At 40.1% G+C, this 16,754-nt stretch overlaps 1 protein-coding gene across 5 annotated transcripts; it reads right to left on the bottom strand.

Annotated features, from left to right (window-relative positions):
- Positions 1–342: 342 nt before the first annotated feature.
- Positions 343–16,171, bottom strand: ilf3b (interleukin enhancer binding factor 3b). Of its 5 annotated transcripts, none has more exons than XM_008415368.2 (18): positions 16,035–16,171; positions 14,239–14,336; positions 12,347–12,564; positions 12,089–12,263; positions 10,841–10,988; positions 8,492–8,583; positions 7,175–7,270; positions 6,852–6,963; positions 6,681–6,778; positions 6,489–6,600; positions 6,297–6,410; positions 5,992–6,197; positions 5,173–5,340; positions 4,819–5,100; positions 3,979–4,084; positions 3,855–3,902; positions 2,048–2,425; positions 343–1,152 (listed from the first exon to the last, which is right to left on the bottom strand). In XM_008415368.2, the coding sequence occupies exons 2-18, from the start codon at positions 14,239–14,241 to the stop codon at positions 1,031–1,033; spliced, it is 2,478 nt and encodes an 825-aa protein (XP_008413590.1). In that variant the 5' UTR covers positions 14,242–14,336; positions 16,035–16,171; the 3' UTR covers positions 343–1,030. The 5 variants fall into 5 exon arrangements, with proteins under 5 accessions (XP_008413590.1, XP_008413588.1, XP_081465787.1 ...); XM_008415366.2 differs by having other exon boundaries at positions 7,175–7,327; XM_081609661.1 differs by lacking the exon at positions 14,239–14,336 and having other exon boundaries at positions 7,175–7,327; positions 16,035–16,161.
- Positions 16,172–16,754: the final 583 nt, after the last annotated feature.

The raw sequence follows: 16,754 nt of genomic DNA on the forward strand, positions 1-16,754 counted from the left end.
ATTAATAAATATTCAAGTTTAACTTTTCTGCCATACTTTTCTTCTTCCATTCAACTGTTAAAACTTTAGTTTTTTGACAGAGGTAAAGAATTGTGAGATAACCAAAGTTCAATTGAGGATATTTGAATTTTAACTACTTTAAGTATTAAAGTTCATAAGTTCAACATCTTACCTTAATTTCAATATTACATGTAACTGTAAGGCTTCATTAACAAGCTGTTAAAACTGAACTACATTGAGAGGTTCAATAATTTCATACGGAGGTTCGCAAAACAAAGTTGGTTTACAGTATGTCAACTATAATTAGCCACATTACAAAGACCCAATCTGTGTAAACAGAACTGTTAATTCAAAATAAAAAGGATTTATTAATACAAACACTCTGTTACACATTAACAAGAGCAAAACCCCACCCAGTTTAAAAGCTACATTGAGCAGAGATGTGAATTTAACAGCAGAATATATGTTCCAGTTATCTTCGAAAATCAGATGGTGAAACCGTCACATCACCTCAGGTAAATAGCAAAAACAGTCAAAAGAATCACAACCACTGCTGGTAAAAAGAAGCTATCGGCGTACATTTTGACGTTACCACAAAACGGAGCAAAAATAATAAAAGGTGAAACTATTTTTCACATTTGTCCAGCCATTAAAAAGAAAAAAGGAAAAAAAAAAAAAAAAAAAAAAAAAACTGAAGTCTTGTTTTAAAAATAGGTTTTAGGAATCAGTCTTCATATTTAGTGGTAAAGACCAGGAACATAAAACAAAAAAAAATTAAAAAATAAATATAAACAAAACTTTGAACTAATCATACCGAAACAGACCACTAACTTCAACCACAGCTCGGATTAGACATTTAAAAAGTCTACAAATCTCAAAGTGTGCCAACATGTGCTACATCTAAACCCGAAAGCACATAGGAAGCAGACATGGAAAAAAGGCAAAGAGCACAGGCAAGTCTTCCATTGCTCTCTTTGGAGAAGGGTTGAGATACTGATGCGGGGTGATTCACGGGCCCAGTGGAAGCAGCCTATCTGTACTGGTAACTCATGTTGCTGTCGCCCCTGCCGAAGCCGGGGTACTGGGTGTGGTTGGCTGGAAATCCCTGGTTGCCTCCTCCCTGTGTGCTGTAATTGGTTTGGGGGGTGAAACCTGGAAGCAACAAAGAGAGGTGATTATAAAAAAAAAAAAGTGGGACAAAATATTCGAACTTTTAGAAGGCTCGTTTTAGGAGAATACGGCCCCAATTTATGCATTAACTATAAACGCAATACCGCTGTGTTGATCATAACCTACCACCATTCTTCCATGTGTCATCTGTTGCTGTATTCTTTGGTTTCATACTCTATGCTTTTTCTCTTCAGCTGTTTTCCCTCAACAATAACAACCTGGTTTAGGTTCAATTCTTCAACAGATAATACTGGTGCTTGACCGCCGTGTTTAAAAATCCACTAAACCTCCAACTTCAGAGTTGATGCTGTAAGTAGTAGTGGCGCAGACCATTTTCTGGGGAGCTTTCGACACGCCAGGGAATCAAAACTGACGTTTCTAAGGTCCATTTGTGACTCTTGACAGCAGCTGTGTGTTTCTCACAATGCAAACGGCTCTCTATAGTCTTAACCCACGTACTACTCAGATTTCTTGCAGATTCCGCGCAGCATTTTATCGTCACCTTCCTAAAGTAACGGCCAAAGTAATTTTTTGTCAAAAGTGATTTTGAGAAAATGCCAAAAGACAAATGTTGTTCTAGAAAAGCTAGCTAGCTATGAGATTAAGACTTGTGACTAACATTTAAGGCCAAATTAAAAAAAATTTCAAAGACATTTAATTCCTTAATTTTAGATACAAGTTTAAGACTTTATAGGGATGCACAAACTGTTTCCTGCATTTTCACATGAAAATTTCCCAACTTTATTTTTGATCATGAAGTGTACATACATTTAAGTTATCTATAGCACATTTTCCAACAGTATTCCTGAGTACAATGCCGAACTTTTCCAGACTGCGTAGGGACTGTTTTTAAAGCTTTAAAACCGATGAAACTCACCTTCATAACTGTACTCCTGGTTACCCCCAGCCGCAGCACCCGCTCCCCCCGTCACCTGGCTGGGGTAGGCAGTGCTGTAGGAATAACCACCTGCACCCCCCTGGTTCTGGTTGAAACTCTTCTTCGCTTGCCCGTACTGGTTATACGACCCCTGCCCTATGGAGACGTTTGACTGATAGCCTCCCGGTGGACCGGCCTTCTGCATGGGCGGTTTCTTTTTGGGCATTTTGTTGGCCGCCGGGGCAGCATAGGACCCTTCATTTTGATAATATGACCCATAGGAGCCTGGAGCCGGTGGTTCTGTGGAGCTGAACGGAAGTCCGCCCGAGAGGCTGCTCGATACCCCGGCGCTGCCATTTGCCCCGTCGTCGTAGTAATCTAGGGAGCGACAGCATAGCACAGGCTTAAAATGGGGGCAGACATTTTGTTCGCTCCAGCTTGTGTGTCGTAAACAGGCAACCAACGATTTAAGTCAGTCATGAATGCAACATTTATTAATAAAAAGAACATATATAAAAACAGCTAGAGTGAGGAAATCCTCTCACACCAAACACATTCTTACATCGATCCAGTCTGAGCACAAACAAGCCTCCGTCTTTGCCAGCCGCCAGATGCAGATCGGGCGAGAAGCAAACAAAAACTAGACAGTGCCAGAGTAAGACCTACATGCAGCTAGTTTATTTCTAACTCTGTAGTGCTAACAAGACAGGGAAATAACAGATTTGATGAAAAATAATGTAGTTTCATTAAAATGAGGTCAATTGTGGTTGGAAGTGACAAGAGACACACAGTTAAAAACAGAAAGGAAGATGTCACGAGTTGTTTCCATCTAAAAGAGTGGAGGCGGAGACGTCCCGAAAGGCAGAACGTGTCGTCCGGCTCCCCACTGGTCGTCCGGACTACGAGAAGACACTGAGTTAAAAACGGGTCTGGTGTGTTCAGGTGCATCCACGGGTACAGAGGTTCGTCTTATGGCTGCGTGCATGCAGTGGAGGATCGTCTCCCCAGAGGCGGCTTGGACGTGACAAGTGGGATTGGCAAGACAGGTTAGATGGAGTCACTTTGTCCCCGGGGGTTGTGGACTTGATGGTGACGTGACTTTCTGATCTCGCTGGAACACTACTGAGTATTTTTGTCCATTCAAATCCTCTCAACAGGTTGTTGTTTTTTTTATTATTATTTTCTAACACTGGAGTTAGGGGAGGGGGAGTTCTATGTCGCAAACTCGGGGTAGCCATAGTAGTCTGAGACAAAGTCACCTAAAGAGTGAGACAGGGCAGAGAAGGGGGGGGAACAAAAAAAAAAATATATCAAAATTAGGTTATTTTGAATTTTTCTTCTGCCTTAAAAAATGGCAGGCTGTGTTAGGTCAGATTATGTCTTTATTTTTTATTGTGTTGGACATTTTATTATTATTATTATTTTTTAGATTTCTCTGCTCCTGTCACGCTCAGGTAGGTCAGTCTTCAAACCAGGCTGCCAGAATGAAGAAAGGGAAACTCATAAGAGGAGGCTTGTGGGGAAAGAAAAAAAAAACTGATTCAACCCCTGTGGCTTAAAGCAGAGAAATGTAAAATCACTCAGCTAGGAAGGATAATCCCAGCAAGGCATTAAGGAGCTTTTTCTTTTTTCTTTTTAATACAGACACCAGACCCCGCCTCCCGCCCTGGTGTGTTGCAACAAGCTGCAGGATGCACAAGCATCTCTGCCAACACAATCCCCCACACTGTTCATTTCTACTTTCATCAAGAATAAACAGATAAAACGTCAAACGGCAGCATTAGAGGTGATGAAACTAAATACTCACTGTAGCCAGAGTTGGTGTTGTTCCCATATCCGTACGTTCCAAATCCACCTGACGAGGAAAGCACACGTTTAGTGGCTGCAGGTCCAGTCAAAGTCTACAAAAAACAGGAAAAGAAGGTTCCTACCTCCTTGACCGTAGCCACCTCCGTTATTGAAGCCTCTGCCTCTCCCGCGGCCTCGGCCTCTCCCTCTGCCTCTGGGCATGCCGGTGTCCAGGCCAAACGGTTGGTGCTGAAATGGATACAAAGATGTTTTAAAATGAGTCGTAAGGAAAAAAAAAAACAACAAATGTACCCTGCTGGGAGTATTCTTAATCCTTTTTTGTCGTATTACATCCAAAAAAAAGTGTAGAGATGCACCGATTGCTTCTTCTGGCCAGTCACAGATACCTTTCTTTTTAATTCTTTCTTTTTACAACTGATAATGTCAGGTCACAATACACCTTAGTTGTTCCAATCTCAATTTGTGAGCGAAGGTGAACGCTAGCTGCATTTTCATTGACCAGGTAAGCAATTTGCACAATTTGACATTTCGAAAATAAATTAGCTTAATCATGGCAATTTAGAAAACACTTTTGGTCTTCAATAAATTTTGTCTCTAAGAGGAGGCGGGTTTTCTTTGACCGTATAAAAATTGGTTAATTTTTGCAAACTGCGATGGAATAACTTTTTTAGCATCACGAGTCACATGAACAACCAGATGTTGCACAAACCACGAAGACGACGACAACAGGAAGTAGTTGGACGATGATGGCGTGCCATATTTTTTAATGGCTTATTGTGAAAACAAAAGTATTCATGTGTAATTTTAACTGCGTTTTTTACTCGACGGAAACACCACAACTGTGAAATTCTGTTTTGTTTTTTGTTTTAACATTTGTAAAGGAATCAGAGAGGTAAAACGTAGACTCTTGTCCTACGCGGTCTGGACCCTCAGCTATTGAAAAACGATCGTTTCCTGCTTACCATGGGCAGTCCCTTCTTCTTCTTAGCAGGCTCAGGAGCAGAGCCTTCAGGAAACAGCTTCTCCAGAGCAGCCAGGGCCGCGTACGCCTTGGCCACCTTCTTATTGGACCCGGTGCCCTGGAACTTCTGCCCGTCGATCTCCACCTCCATGACGAAGCGCTTGTCGTGACTTCCGCCCGTCTCAGAGATGAGCTCGTATTTGAGGCCACGGCGCTTCTCGTTCAGCTCCATCACGGGGTTCTTGCCGTGCTTGGTCAGGATTGGTCCCTGCTGGCGAGCCGTCTGACGGAGAGGAGACGGGTGAGGACAACAGGTCCGACTGTTCAACACCATCTCATGTCAGCTGACGCTTACCTCGGCAGATTCTGGAGTGGCGCCGGGTGCGGCAGTGGACGATTCGGTGGGGGTTACTGCTGGCTTCACTTCTTCTGCAGTGATTGCTACCACAGTTTCTTCCAATTTCACAGCGACTTCAGTACTTTTCAGTTCCACCCCGGTGGGTAGGCCCATGTCCTGCAGTACCTGAACACACCCAAAGAAATTCACTTTCATTTAGATAAAAACAGCAAACTACCATGTATAATGGAGATAAATTTGGCTCCAAATAAAGTTTGCTCAATTTTGTTTTTTGACACTTAAAAAAAAAACAAAACATGTAATGTGAAAAGAAAAATTAGATGGGGGGGAAAAGAAATTTGAAAAATTTGAAAATGATTTTGAAACCAAAAAAATGTAACCAAAAATTGAAGCTGAAAATAAATGGAAACAAGAATAAAACCTGCAACTGAAAAGCAAAAAAAAAAAAATTTAAGCTGAAAAAAGATTTGACATGGAAAATAAAAATTCAAACTGAAGAGATTTGAAGCAAAAATGAATTCAAACAGAAAATTTTGACATTTTCTGTTTCAAAATTTTCTTTTTAAAAACAGAAAAAAAATGAGACAAAAAATTCAACTGAAAACCTTGAAACTATAGGAAAAAAATTGCAACTGAAAAAAAAAGGATTAGAACTCAAAAATTTAAACAGAAAAAAACTTAACTAAAAAAAAAAAGTAAAAAAAAAATTTCAAGTTTTTTTTCTTTTTTCAATTTCAACAAACATTTTTTAGCAAATTTATGATCCAATCTGTTCCATACATGTATCTAATCACATATGTAGGAAACTGCTCTCACCTTAACAGCTACATGCAGCTTGGCGGTTCGCTTGGATGGACCAGAAGCCTCAAATGTCTTCCCGTCCACCTCCACCGCCATAGTGAACACTGGAACATGAACCGGACCGGTTTGAGATATCAGTTTGTACTGCAGACCTGGTTTCAGCTGATTCAGCCTCATTAGGGCGTTCATTGACTGAGCCGGCTCCGCCTTTTCTTCTGCAGCTTTGGGAACCAAACAGAAAAAGGGTTTTCAGCTTTCATGCCAGTCCAAAAGAACAGAAACAACAAATCTATGTTTCCCAGTGCTACAGGAACACTTACATTTCTTCTGCAGTTTTTTCTTCTTTTTGTTTGGACTCTTATCATCGGTTCCTTCTTCTTCTTCTATAGGCCTCTTCATAGGTGGGGCATACGCTGTGCTGGGTGGGATTTGCACTGAACAACACATTGAATTATCCCGTTACAACAAAATCAAACCCAAAAGCTGCTCTTGTTGCTGCAGTATTCCAGTACCTGTGTAATCAATCGGGGTGTCGCTGCGAGGCTTTTTGGGCATCTTTGACGGAAGCGGGTCCATTCCGAGAACTTTGTGGAGCTGCCCAAAAGCCGACAGCCTTAAAGCGTGCTGACAGCGGCAGAGATGACATTTTAGTAAATCACAGGATTAATTACCTGAAAATGTGCAAACGACTTTGCTGGACTCACCTGAGCGCTCGCTGTGATGTCTTCTCTCTGCTGCTGATCCAGGTGACCGATGGCGTCTGTGGCGTCCTTCTCACATGGGTCGTAAATTCCAGGACCATCTTCAAGATGGCAATTCAGAATGTTATTTGGAATGAATTAAAGGCACAAAACACCCAGGAGCTGAGTGCGTACCTGTCATGAGGATCCCCGAAGCGAGACACTCCAAAACTCTCCGCAGAGCTTCGCCTGCCCCCATGGGCCTGTTCCCTGTGCCGATTGCTTTCTCACAGACCAGCTCCAGCGGCTGCGAAGCACGAAAAGTTTTTAACTCCCTGACGGGATGATTCTCTGCAGTGTTACTTGAACTTTTTGACTATTTTTTTTTTTACCTCCAATGTTTTTAATGTAACAGAGATTTGCACTAATCTGGTCACAATAAGTGAATAAATCAATTGATTGCATGATAAATTAAAATTAGTTTTAGAATTTCCATTTGGACAATAATCGGTCTTTACCCAGCCACGAAGCGGGGCCCACGTGGGGACTCGGGCGCACAAGTCCCTAAGGATGCGGATGACGATGACGCAGGAGCGCAGGCCGTTGGCTCTGGCCTGGAAACACAAGCAGGAGCGGGGGGGTGGACGAGATGGGAGGTGGGCAGTTTTAGTCTAGAAGAGACGACGACGTGAGACAAGCATGATCAACACCCACATGTAACAGAAATGAATAAAAATGGAGCCACAGACTATTACAGCTTAGCTTTGTCGTTATGGGAGATTTCCCCAGGTGTTAAAGGATTGCTTTGTAAGATCGTATGAGAATGATCATATAGTTCACACATACAAATAACTGTTGGTTTAGTTATCAGGTGTAAACAAATTCTGTCTTTGGAAGAGGAAGGAAGGGGGGACATGCATCTAACAAAGATCAGACAAAAAGAAGTGAATAAAACCACCTCAAACTCAATTCTAGGCCAATGTGACAAACAAGTTAAACCATTACAAAAAGGCTGTGCAAAAACATGTGCCGTCACTTTAAAAGGAGATGTATTGGGGGGGAGGTCACGGTTGAGTTAGAGATAGAAATACTTAGAAATGACTCGAGGTGCAATATTCCTGTTGAGTTTGTGGCACACACACTAACAAAAGCAGCCAGGAGAGCAGGAGAGGTCGAGGCCACATACTCTACACTTAACAAGCTGCTGAGATGGAGCACTGACTGTTACAGCGTGACAAGCCAGAGGTGACACAGGCAGCAGGACTATGAGGGATAAAACACAGTTAACCACATGGAAACAGTTCGTCTCACGCGCCCTCTCACATGGGCCACCGGAAAGAAAAAAAAAAGAAAAAAAAAAAAAAAAAAGAAAAAGCACTCGGTAAGTAGCTTGCTTGTTTAGTTATGGGGAAACAAAAAAAACCGACTCATTCACAGCAACGATGACGTTCTAGAAATATTGCACCTGGATGCATGGCTATTAGTTCCTGGATTTGGCTGATTGGAGTTAAAAACGAAAAGTGTCGCTAAATGAGCAAACGAATGAAACTGAAAGGCTAAAAGCAACAGCTTCTGTTTGGTATCAGTGTTAAATATCAGAGAACCTGTAAAAGTGAGCGAAGCGACTGAAGCGTGTGATGACACACATATCCTAAAAAAACAAACATCCAAGTCATCAAATTATACTACAGGAAGTACACCTCAAAAGAGGAAACAAAAACAAAACAAAAAAGAGAGAAAATGTAAGAAATTTTAAAATAATATAAGAACAGAGAGCATAAAACCAAACTCAAAGCTACATCTGTTTTAGAGACAAATAAAGACAAGATTCAAACCTGGAACCACTTAGCGTGGCGTAGAGATGCCAAGGCAGTTAGGCATTTCTGCCTGTCCAGAACATCCGGGGGATCGATGACTGAAAGCGTTTCTATTGGCAGGTGGAATAAGAAGACAAGGTACAGTTTGACCAAGGGGAGTTCTGTCAGCCGGCCAGGGGGAACACAGGCAGCCTTCCCAAACCACAGGCAGGAAGGGGGAAGGGGAGGGGATCCCTCCACTGGAGAACCGCCCAAAGCTTTCAGCCTCCCAGTTAATGTTGTTTTACACAACCCTCCCCTGCCCCCACAAAAAAAAACAAACAAACAAAAAAAAACAGACACCTGAAACTTGAGATGCATCGAGAAATTCAGTGGCGGCCAGAACTAGAAAAGTGTTACGCTTCATCGCTGGTTGGAAGCTAAACATCCTATCTTTGTTTTCTGACAGTTAATGCATCACAAGTGCTACTAAAACAGGCTAATATTCCTCTTCAGTGTGGATATTTTTACGGAGCGAAGACTCCAACATACTCAGTTTCCAGTATTGTACCGATGTGTTTCCCCCCCCCCCCAGAGGTACGTCGGCTTTTCACAAAGGACAACGCAACAGGAAGTTAGGCGTCAACAAACAGGAAGCTGGTTGTTGTTAGAACAGAGTTTTTCCATTTTATCCTTCGGACTTATTTTTTAACATGCTGGATTTGAAAACGTTGGAAATGTTACGCTTAAGAGAAGGGTCTACCAACTTTAAAGGAAATTGAAATATATAATACATTCTCTGTAGGAATTAGCAATGAGGATGCTAATCGCTAATGAAAGATCCTTAGGGCAGATTAAACTATTCTCTGAGTGATCACTGTCTTTTTTCTATGATATCACATTTCATGGGAATATAAATAGTAATTAATCATGACAGAAAGGTTTCTGTGTGGTTACAATAAAATGAAGAATTTAATACAGAAGCAACTTAAAGCCTCTCAAAAGGTCTGTGGTCGTTATTTTTGTCAAGTAGCCTGGAAGATTTTTACTGTATCTGAAGATTTTCAATAATGTTTTTGCTAAAACTTTTTATTTTTCTATCATCGATTTCATTATTAAATATCCTTACCCAGAAAGTGAGCTAGTTCTCACAGAGAACTATAAGTTCCATGTCAGTACCAGCAGGTCGGAGCTTTTCCAAAGCCGAAGACTGAAAACTGGCCGTAGAATTTCTGATCGATGCATCGCAATTTAAAACCCAGCATACTTACAGGGTTGTGTCTTAAGTCATAAGCTGTGTAAAAACTCAAAGTTAAAAAAGCCATAAAATTATGTGAAGACTAATATTAAAAAGAAATAACAAAAACAAAAAAACGTATCAAATGGGAGGTTGTCTCCATGGTTGTTTCAGCTCAAACAGATGCTTTCTCTCCAACTCTAACAGGAAGTGGAACCCCTCCCCTTGGCCCCCCATACTGGGTACACTGCACTTTGCCCCTTCCGAGACAGAGAGCGGCCAGTTGGTCAAAGGTCCAGCGTCCCTAAAAATTGACAAACTAGAAGGCTTGACAGAGAGAATCAGAATTGGAACCACAGGCAGAAATTATCAGATGCACAAAAAGTGGGTATCAAAACAAGTCCACACTGCAGCAAAACTGATGGCTCAGAGACGAAGGCCCAAACGGGGCATCGCTGTTAGTGCAGGGCTACAGATAAAGTCAAGGCTCAAGCCTTGCTGCTGTTGAGCACTGGGACTAAAAGGCAGAAAGCAGAGAGCCTGCTCTTCACCAAACTTTTCATTCAATGATGCTAAGCTAAGGGTTGCTAGGACCTCTACATGCCAAATTCCTGTGCCCCTTGTCATTACCTGTAACCTTGGACCTTTCTTGCTAAGAAATAAACACAGAAAAAAAGACAAGACAGAGGCAGTTAACAGCCCACTGTGGGGTCAAACAAAGACTTTGGATTTTTGCTACTCATTTTTGCTGCAATGCGAACCGTTCATCATCAATGATAAAAAAAAACACATGCAAACACAGTGGTCTCAGTGGTTTTGTATTCAGGTAAATTCTCAGTAAGCCTTCATTTCATTGGTTACCTGCTCTTTAAAAGGGGAAGAGAAACCATGTCTTCAACAATAGTTACACTACCTGCCCTTTACTGTATATTGGGCCATCAAAAATGTACAATTACATTACATGGAACTACGAGAGTGTCTAGAGAGCTATAAGCATAGCAGGGTTTCATTATCTGAAGGTCTTCTTGTCCCCTAGCTCCATTGAAGGCCCAATAAACAATATCTGTCTAGCCTCGCTGCCTGCCTGACCTCGCAGCTGGAAGTAGGTTAGCACTAATGAAGGACGGGAGTCTTTGTTTGGGGGGGCTTACCTCCAGCGGTCGCCTTCTCTATCTCTTCGCGGACCAAAGGGGATGTGAGGTGAATTGTGAGCGTTAGAGGTGGCTCCTTTGTGTTGTGGATAATGATGCTCGCATTCTGGATGTCCTGTGTTACCATGTACTTGTCTTCTGTTATCGTCTGGAAAGAACAAACAGGAAAAGGACATACTTTAAAAAAACAACAACATTTGAGCAGACTACTGGAAATACAAGAGGAACAGAAATATTCCAGTCATACATCTTGGTGAAGATTTTAAGGAGCTGGCAAGTTTACTTAGTAAAACTTGAAATAATATTCATAGTTAGATTGTTTTGTTACCATAGCAACAATCTGATGTTGTGAGTTTAATCTTAGAGTTTACAAATACAAATTAGTAAACTGCGATTATAACTTATTGCTTTTTAGGCTGGCCATTTAAACAACTCCCTTCTCCCATATTTCACTAAATCCAACACAGAAGCTGTTAGAGGTGCTGATATTTTTAGCAACAAAAGCTATCCTTTAGGAACAAATCTGCTCTGGTAGTGAACTGCTAAGAGCAAAAGAGCCCGGCTTTCAAAAAAAAAAAAAAAAAAAAAAAGTTTTTTGCTTTTTTCCCCTAGAAATGTAAACAAGCAACGCTTAGCCTGGCGACGGGGCTAGTAAAGCATGGAGGGCCGCCAGGCTTATTATAACACACTGGGGGAAACCCTGCAGAAGTTTGTGCGACAAATTTTATTTTTGTGCCGCTTTTGTTTTAAAAGTATTCTTAAAATTTTTTTCATGGCTTAACAGAGGTCGACCAACTCTGTTACGCTTTTGTGGTGCAAAAATTTCCATTTGTGCTGCTTTTGTTTTGAAGGTGTTACTGAAAGGTATTTTGTCTGGTTGACATCTGGAAACAGTTGTTTTTAAATGATTACTATTCAATAGTGACACAAACAAAAAATTTTGATGGCACAAATGTTTGGCATTAATTTTATTTGACTTGGGTAAAGTGAGGGGGAGATGTCGACCTTATGACCTTTAAACTTCAATTAATATCTTCAAAACAAAGGCAGCACAAATGAAAATGTTATCAGCACAAACGCAGCAGAGTTGATGGACACAAAGTTTGTTTGATTTTCTAAAGGTGGACAGGTCAGTTGGCCTTTCACGACCTCTGGAAACGCGTATTAGTATCTTTGAAACGAAACAAAAATTTGTGTCACACCAACGTTTGACACAAATTTGCTCTGATTCACTCAGGTCAGTCATACCTGCAGCTGGGCAAGAAGATTTTCAGACACCCTTCCCAGCAGACTGACGGTGGGCTTGTCCTTACAGAGAAGCACCAGTTCCAGGTCCAGGTCTCCTTTCAGCAGCAAACCTTTAGCAACCAGACCCACCCTCATAACGCCACGCAGAGTCCGAGTGGCCTGATCCTTCTGCTCACTATTAGAAGACGAAGAAAGTTAGATGTCTGCCTCATTATCATCAAGTAACCAAAAGGAAAGTGCAACCTACTCTATCCTGACCTGTCTTTGTCACCATCTTCGAATTCAGACTTTGTAGTTCCCTTTTCTTCCTTATCCAGCCAATCAGAAACGGCCTTAAGAGCCCGCTCTGTGTGGGACACCATGTTCTGGACGCTCTCCAGCTCCTCCTGTGTTGGATAGATTGCCGAATGTTTGGCCATGACGTGGCGGTCGCCATTCATGAAGACGCGCATCGTTCTGTGGCGAACGAGGGGAGGCTGGGGTTGGAAACAGAAGAGGGAGGATATTAATGAGGAGGTTCTTCAAAACAGATGATAAGTAGAAGCAGCGTGGACTAAACATGGTATACAGTACAGAGAAACCTCTAAACAGGAACGCATTTGAATCCAAGGTTTTACAAACATGGCTGCCTCGTTCACAAAGTTTTTTCTAAATACAAACGTGTAAAATGTCAATCGGAAACACGTGTTCCAGGACGCATCTAGGGACTAGTGTCCTAAAGAAACCGATATCAAACTGGAGCAGTATTCAAGTTTGAGTGGCAGGTATGGGCCTGAACATACCTAAAAATGTAGCAATAAATGGTTTTTTTAATGTTTTTTTTTTGTTATCACAGCAATATTCCAAAGATTGCAATAAAACTAAGTCTATGTTACCCACCCCATACAACTGTACCGTATGGTCCGTGTGCACTCTCTCCGACTCTGTACAATAACAATGTCATTAATGTGGCCTTAACATTTTAAACTGCAGGAAAAAACAAGCAGTAAAGAACCAGTTTCTTTCCTGTTGCAAAATTGTGACATAATTTCTGTCAGCGTTCAAAGCAGTTGGTATGGAAAGTCGTTGATGCCACAATTTGTACATTTGTGTTGGGTTTTGGGAGCTCGAAGGTGGAGCTCACCACCTTAGGGTCCATAAGTCATAATGAAAGTTGTTGGTCCTAACTGTATATATATATATATATTTTAAAAAAGTATTAATGTCAAACAGGTGGTTCTCCCCCCCCCAAAAAACAACAAACAAAAAAACTTGTGTTAATTCTCTTTGGTAATTTGCCAAGCAGTGCTTTTAGCAATGTTGTACGAATCATATTTAATGTGTATTCAGAGGTTTCATTTGTTGATCCTGGTGTAGTAAAACTACAGCTAAATGTCAATCAATGCAAGCATCTCTCATATATCCTCTGTGTTTTAACATATCCTTAGGTTACAGAAGTCAAATATGCCAAGCTACTTTAAAAAAACAGTTATAAACCATTTTTTTTTACTGGAGATGCAAATCTTTCAGAGTCGATTCAATTTTTATTTCAGAAACCAGGTTTTTTTTATTCAAAGGGTCTAGAAATTCTGTGTAAATTATGGGACTCACAAGACGAAGAGATGGCGTAAACAAATAAAAAATGATTTAAAAAAATTCTGTAAGCTCCCATTTGTGCATACGATTCTGTAGCTTAAATGACTAGTGTTAGGTTAACTTCGCTGCCTGGCTTTTTCTTAAATAAAAGAACCTCAAGAATTATTCAAAATATCATTTAAAAAAAAATTAAACAGACTAAAACCGATTTTTGAGCATTTTAGAATCAACTCAGAATTCCCAAGTTCTTAAGTTAGATCTGCTTTTTATTTGTTTGTTTTATGGCTCGACTTTAAGGTGAAAGAAGGCACAAACATGTTAAATGCAAAAATCAAATGTCAGTGACAACAAAATCTGAGTGCATCAATAACCCTAAAGTCTTTTATTTATTTTTTTTTACACACATACATAAAGTTTAAGGTATGCTGGAACGACCGCCTGCTCACGCTTTTACAGCAAATTAAATCTCACTGAACATATAATTTATTTGATTTGAATAGTTACGCAATAGTAGATCATTTGTGCTGCTAATTCTTAACACGGCCAAGAAAATGAAACAAAAGCTGCAACGTTACCATTTTCTTTTTAGTGAAGCTGGTGACTTTATTGCCCAGTGATTAACACTGATAAACGTGTCTTCTCTGGAGGGAAATGACACGGCCGCTCCTCGTTTCTGTGAGAGGAAATCAACAATCAAAGGACGTGGAGTAAAGACAAAAGTGGTGAGTAAAGGCTGCCCTGCTAGGAGAACAGCAAAACGTCTACCGATTTGATTTCATGTCACCGTTTTAAAGATGTCAAATTGTTAAATAATCCCTAGTGCAACTAATAAGTCTGAAGAAGTAAGACTTTTTTTATTTTATTTACTTTTTTAGTTGTTTGTTTCTGCACTTTTGCTGAAATGAATTTAATGATAAATCAGTATGAGTTGTTTTGGAGAATGTGGATTTTCAGTGCATCAGACCGACCTCACCCTTCAATTAACTTACAAAAGTATTCATATATTATGTTGTACACCAAAAAATGTTGATTATATACTCCTCTCTTCAATGGAGTCAATATTAAGGACTTTTTAAATATTTAATATGGCTGGAAAAACTACCGATTAATCAATTTATTACTGCTATTGTGGGATATGTTGAGAAAATACCAATACATATTGCAAAACAAGCACAACAAGAAAATTATCATTCTTTTTAAGTCCCGTTGAAGACGTTGCTGGAGTTTTGAGCTGAACTTTTAGTTCAGCAAAACAGTTTAATTTACCCAGATTTTCTTTTTTTGTTTGCTTTTTAGGGATTTTTTTTAAATTTGTAACTATTTTACAGTTTTAAAGCTGCATAAAATATGAAATAACTAAAAAGGGGAGAATGTGTCTTAAGTTTGAAGACAATATCTAAAAAGAATAGTAGAAATTGTTTCAATTTTAAGAATGTCTTGTTTGTTTTTTTTAGCATTTAACTTGTAGGTTTAAGAACGGACATGAACCCTGGTTCATTTTTTTAAAGCACAACCTTCAACATTTCGAGCCTACCCACATAAACCTGCTTATCTTTGAAGGCCCCTTCAATGTCCTTCGGTTGAAACCATAACACCCCTGATATAAGCGACTGCGGTCAGGAACATTTTACCGTTGCCGTGATATCGGTTTATAGAAATAATGACTCGTGGATATTTTAGTACGTACTGTCAAAATGCTGTTTTAAAGACAATATGGTGAAAACGCGACCGTATCTATTGTTCCATTCATCAACTCACCAAATAGTAGCATCAACTCCAACGGACCTAATAAGGGAGCCTAAAACGCTACTGACGTAGATTTAACATTTCTATAAAACAGTTGTTGGAAAATGGAGAATTAGAGGAAAAAATGCAGTCGGCTCCAAACCTAAATTGTTCATAAAAACAATTATAAACAAAAAATGAGACGCCATCTTATTTCGGTTCAGTTAGCCTGGACCAAAAAAAAAAAAATCATTCACCTACCCTATCCTATCCTATCGTTTCATGCTACTAGCATGCTCCCCGGTGACCAAAAACGACAGACATGGAATCTATGGCTTCTATTGGCCATATATAATTCTACAAATGTTCAAAGCATCAAATTATATTCAGCCCTGTTGGATAAGGGACACCAAAATGGTCGAGGAGACGGGAGAAAGACCCCACGAATCTCCGACCACATTTAGCTGTAGCACGTTAGCTTTCCCGACCCCGACCAGTCGCAAATACCAACGGCTGAGGCACACGAATGAGCACAGAAAATAACAAAAAATATCACCATTGTGGTCATTTATAAGCATGCACATTCTTATGCTGTATTACAAATATGTCGGGGACTTAGTCTACACATTATATTGTTGACACTTACATATATAGGTTTTCCACTCAAGAATCGTGCCACCGTCGAAGAGCTCTAGCTCAAATTCTAGTCTGCAGCGCAAGCGTAGAGGGAGACGCCCACGATCCCGAAATCACTTGCGCTCATTGGACAAACTGTGGGTGATGCTACGGTCTTAGCCAATGAAAAATAGGGATTTGCAGCTCAGGGGTGTGGCTAAGCCTCAAAACATGGCGATCTACAAAGTCGTTGTTATTTACCCCGCCCACTTCCAAAAGGCAGAAGCTGCAGAAAGATGAAATGTTCCCTGGAAACCACGCGTTTCTTTGTAAAAAGAAAATACTAAAAAGATATGTTTTTTTTTATTAAATTAGAGCTATGTAATTTCATTTCAATAGTTACTGCTGCTGCGATAAACTAAGTTAATAAAGAATGAGAACATTTCTCTAATAAACATTAAATAAAACATCTGCAATGTCTACAATGTGAAAGAGATATATGTGGAAATAAATTTTATGTCGTGTATGGTTTCTTTCATTATATATTTTGTTTTATTCTGGGGAGATGTCATTTGCCTAAGTTTTGGGTTTCAATGTGTCAAAATATGGAAAATGGCGTATTTTTACAGTTTTCCATATTTTGGGTGTAGATTTTAAAAAATGATTGTTATAAAAAATATATATTCTCACTTTTACAAAGGAAATATTTAATGATTAAAACAAGGTTTGCTTCCCGTTTCTAGAAACAACA

Source organism: Poecilia reticulata, chromosome 8 (assembly GCF_904066995.2).
Source record: "Poecilia reticulata chromosome 8, P_reticulata-male-v2, whole genome shotgun sequence".
NCBI lineage: Eukaryota > Metazoa > Chordata > Actinopteri > Cyprinodontiformes > Poeciliidae > Poecilia > Poecilia reticulata.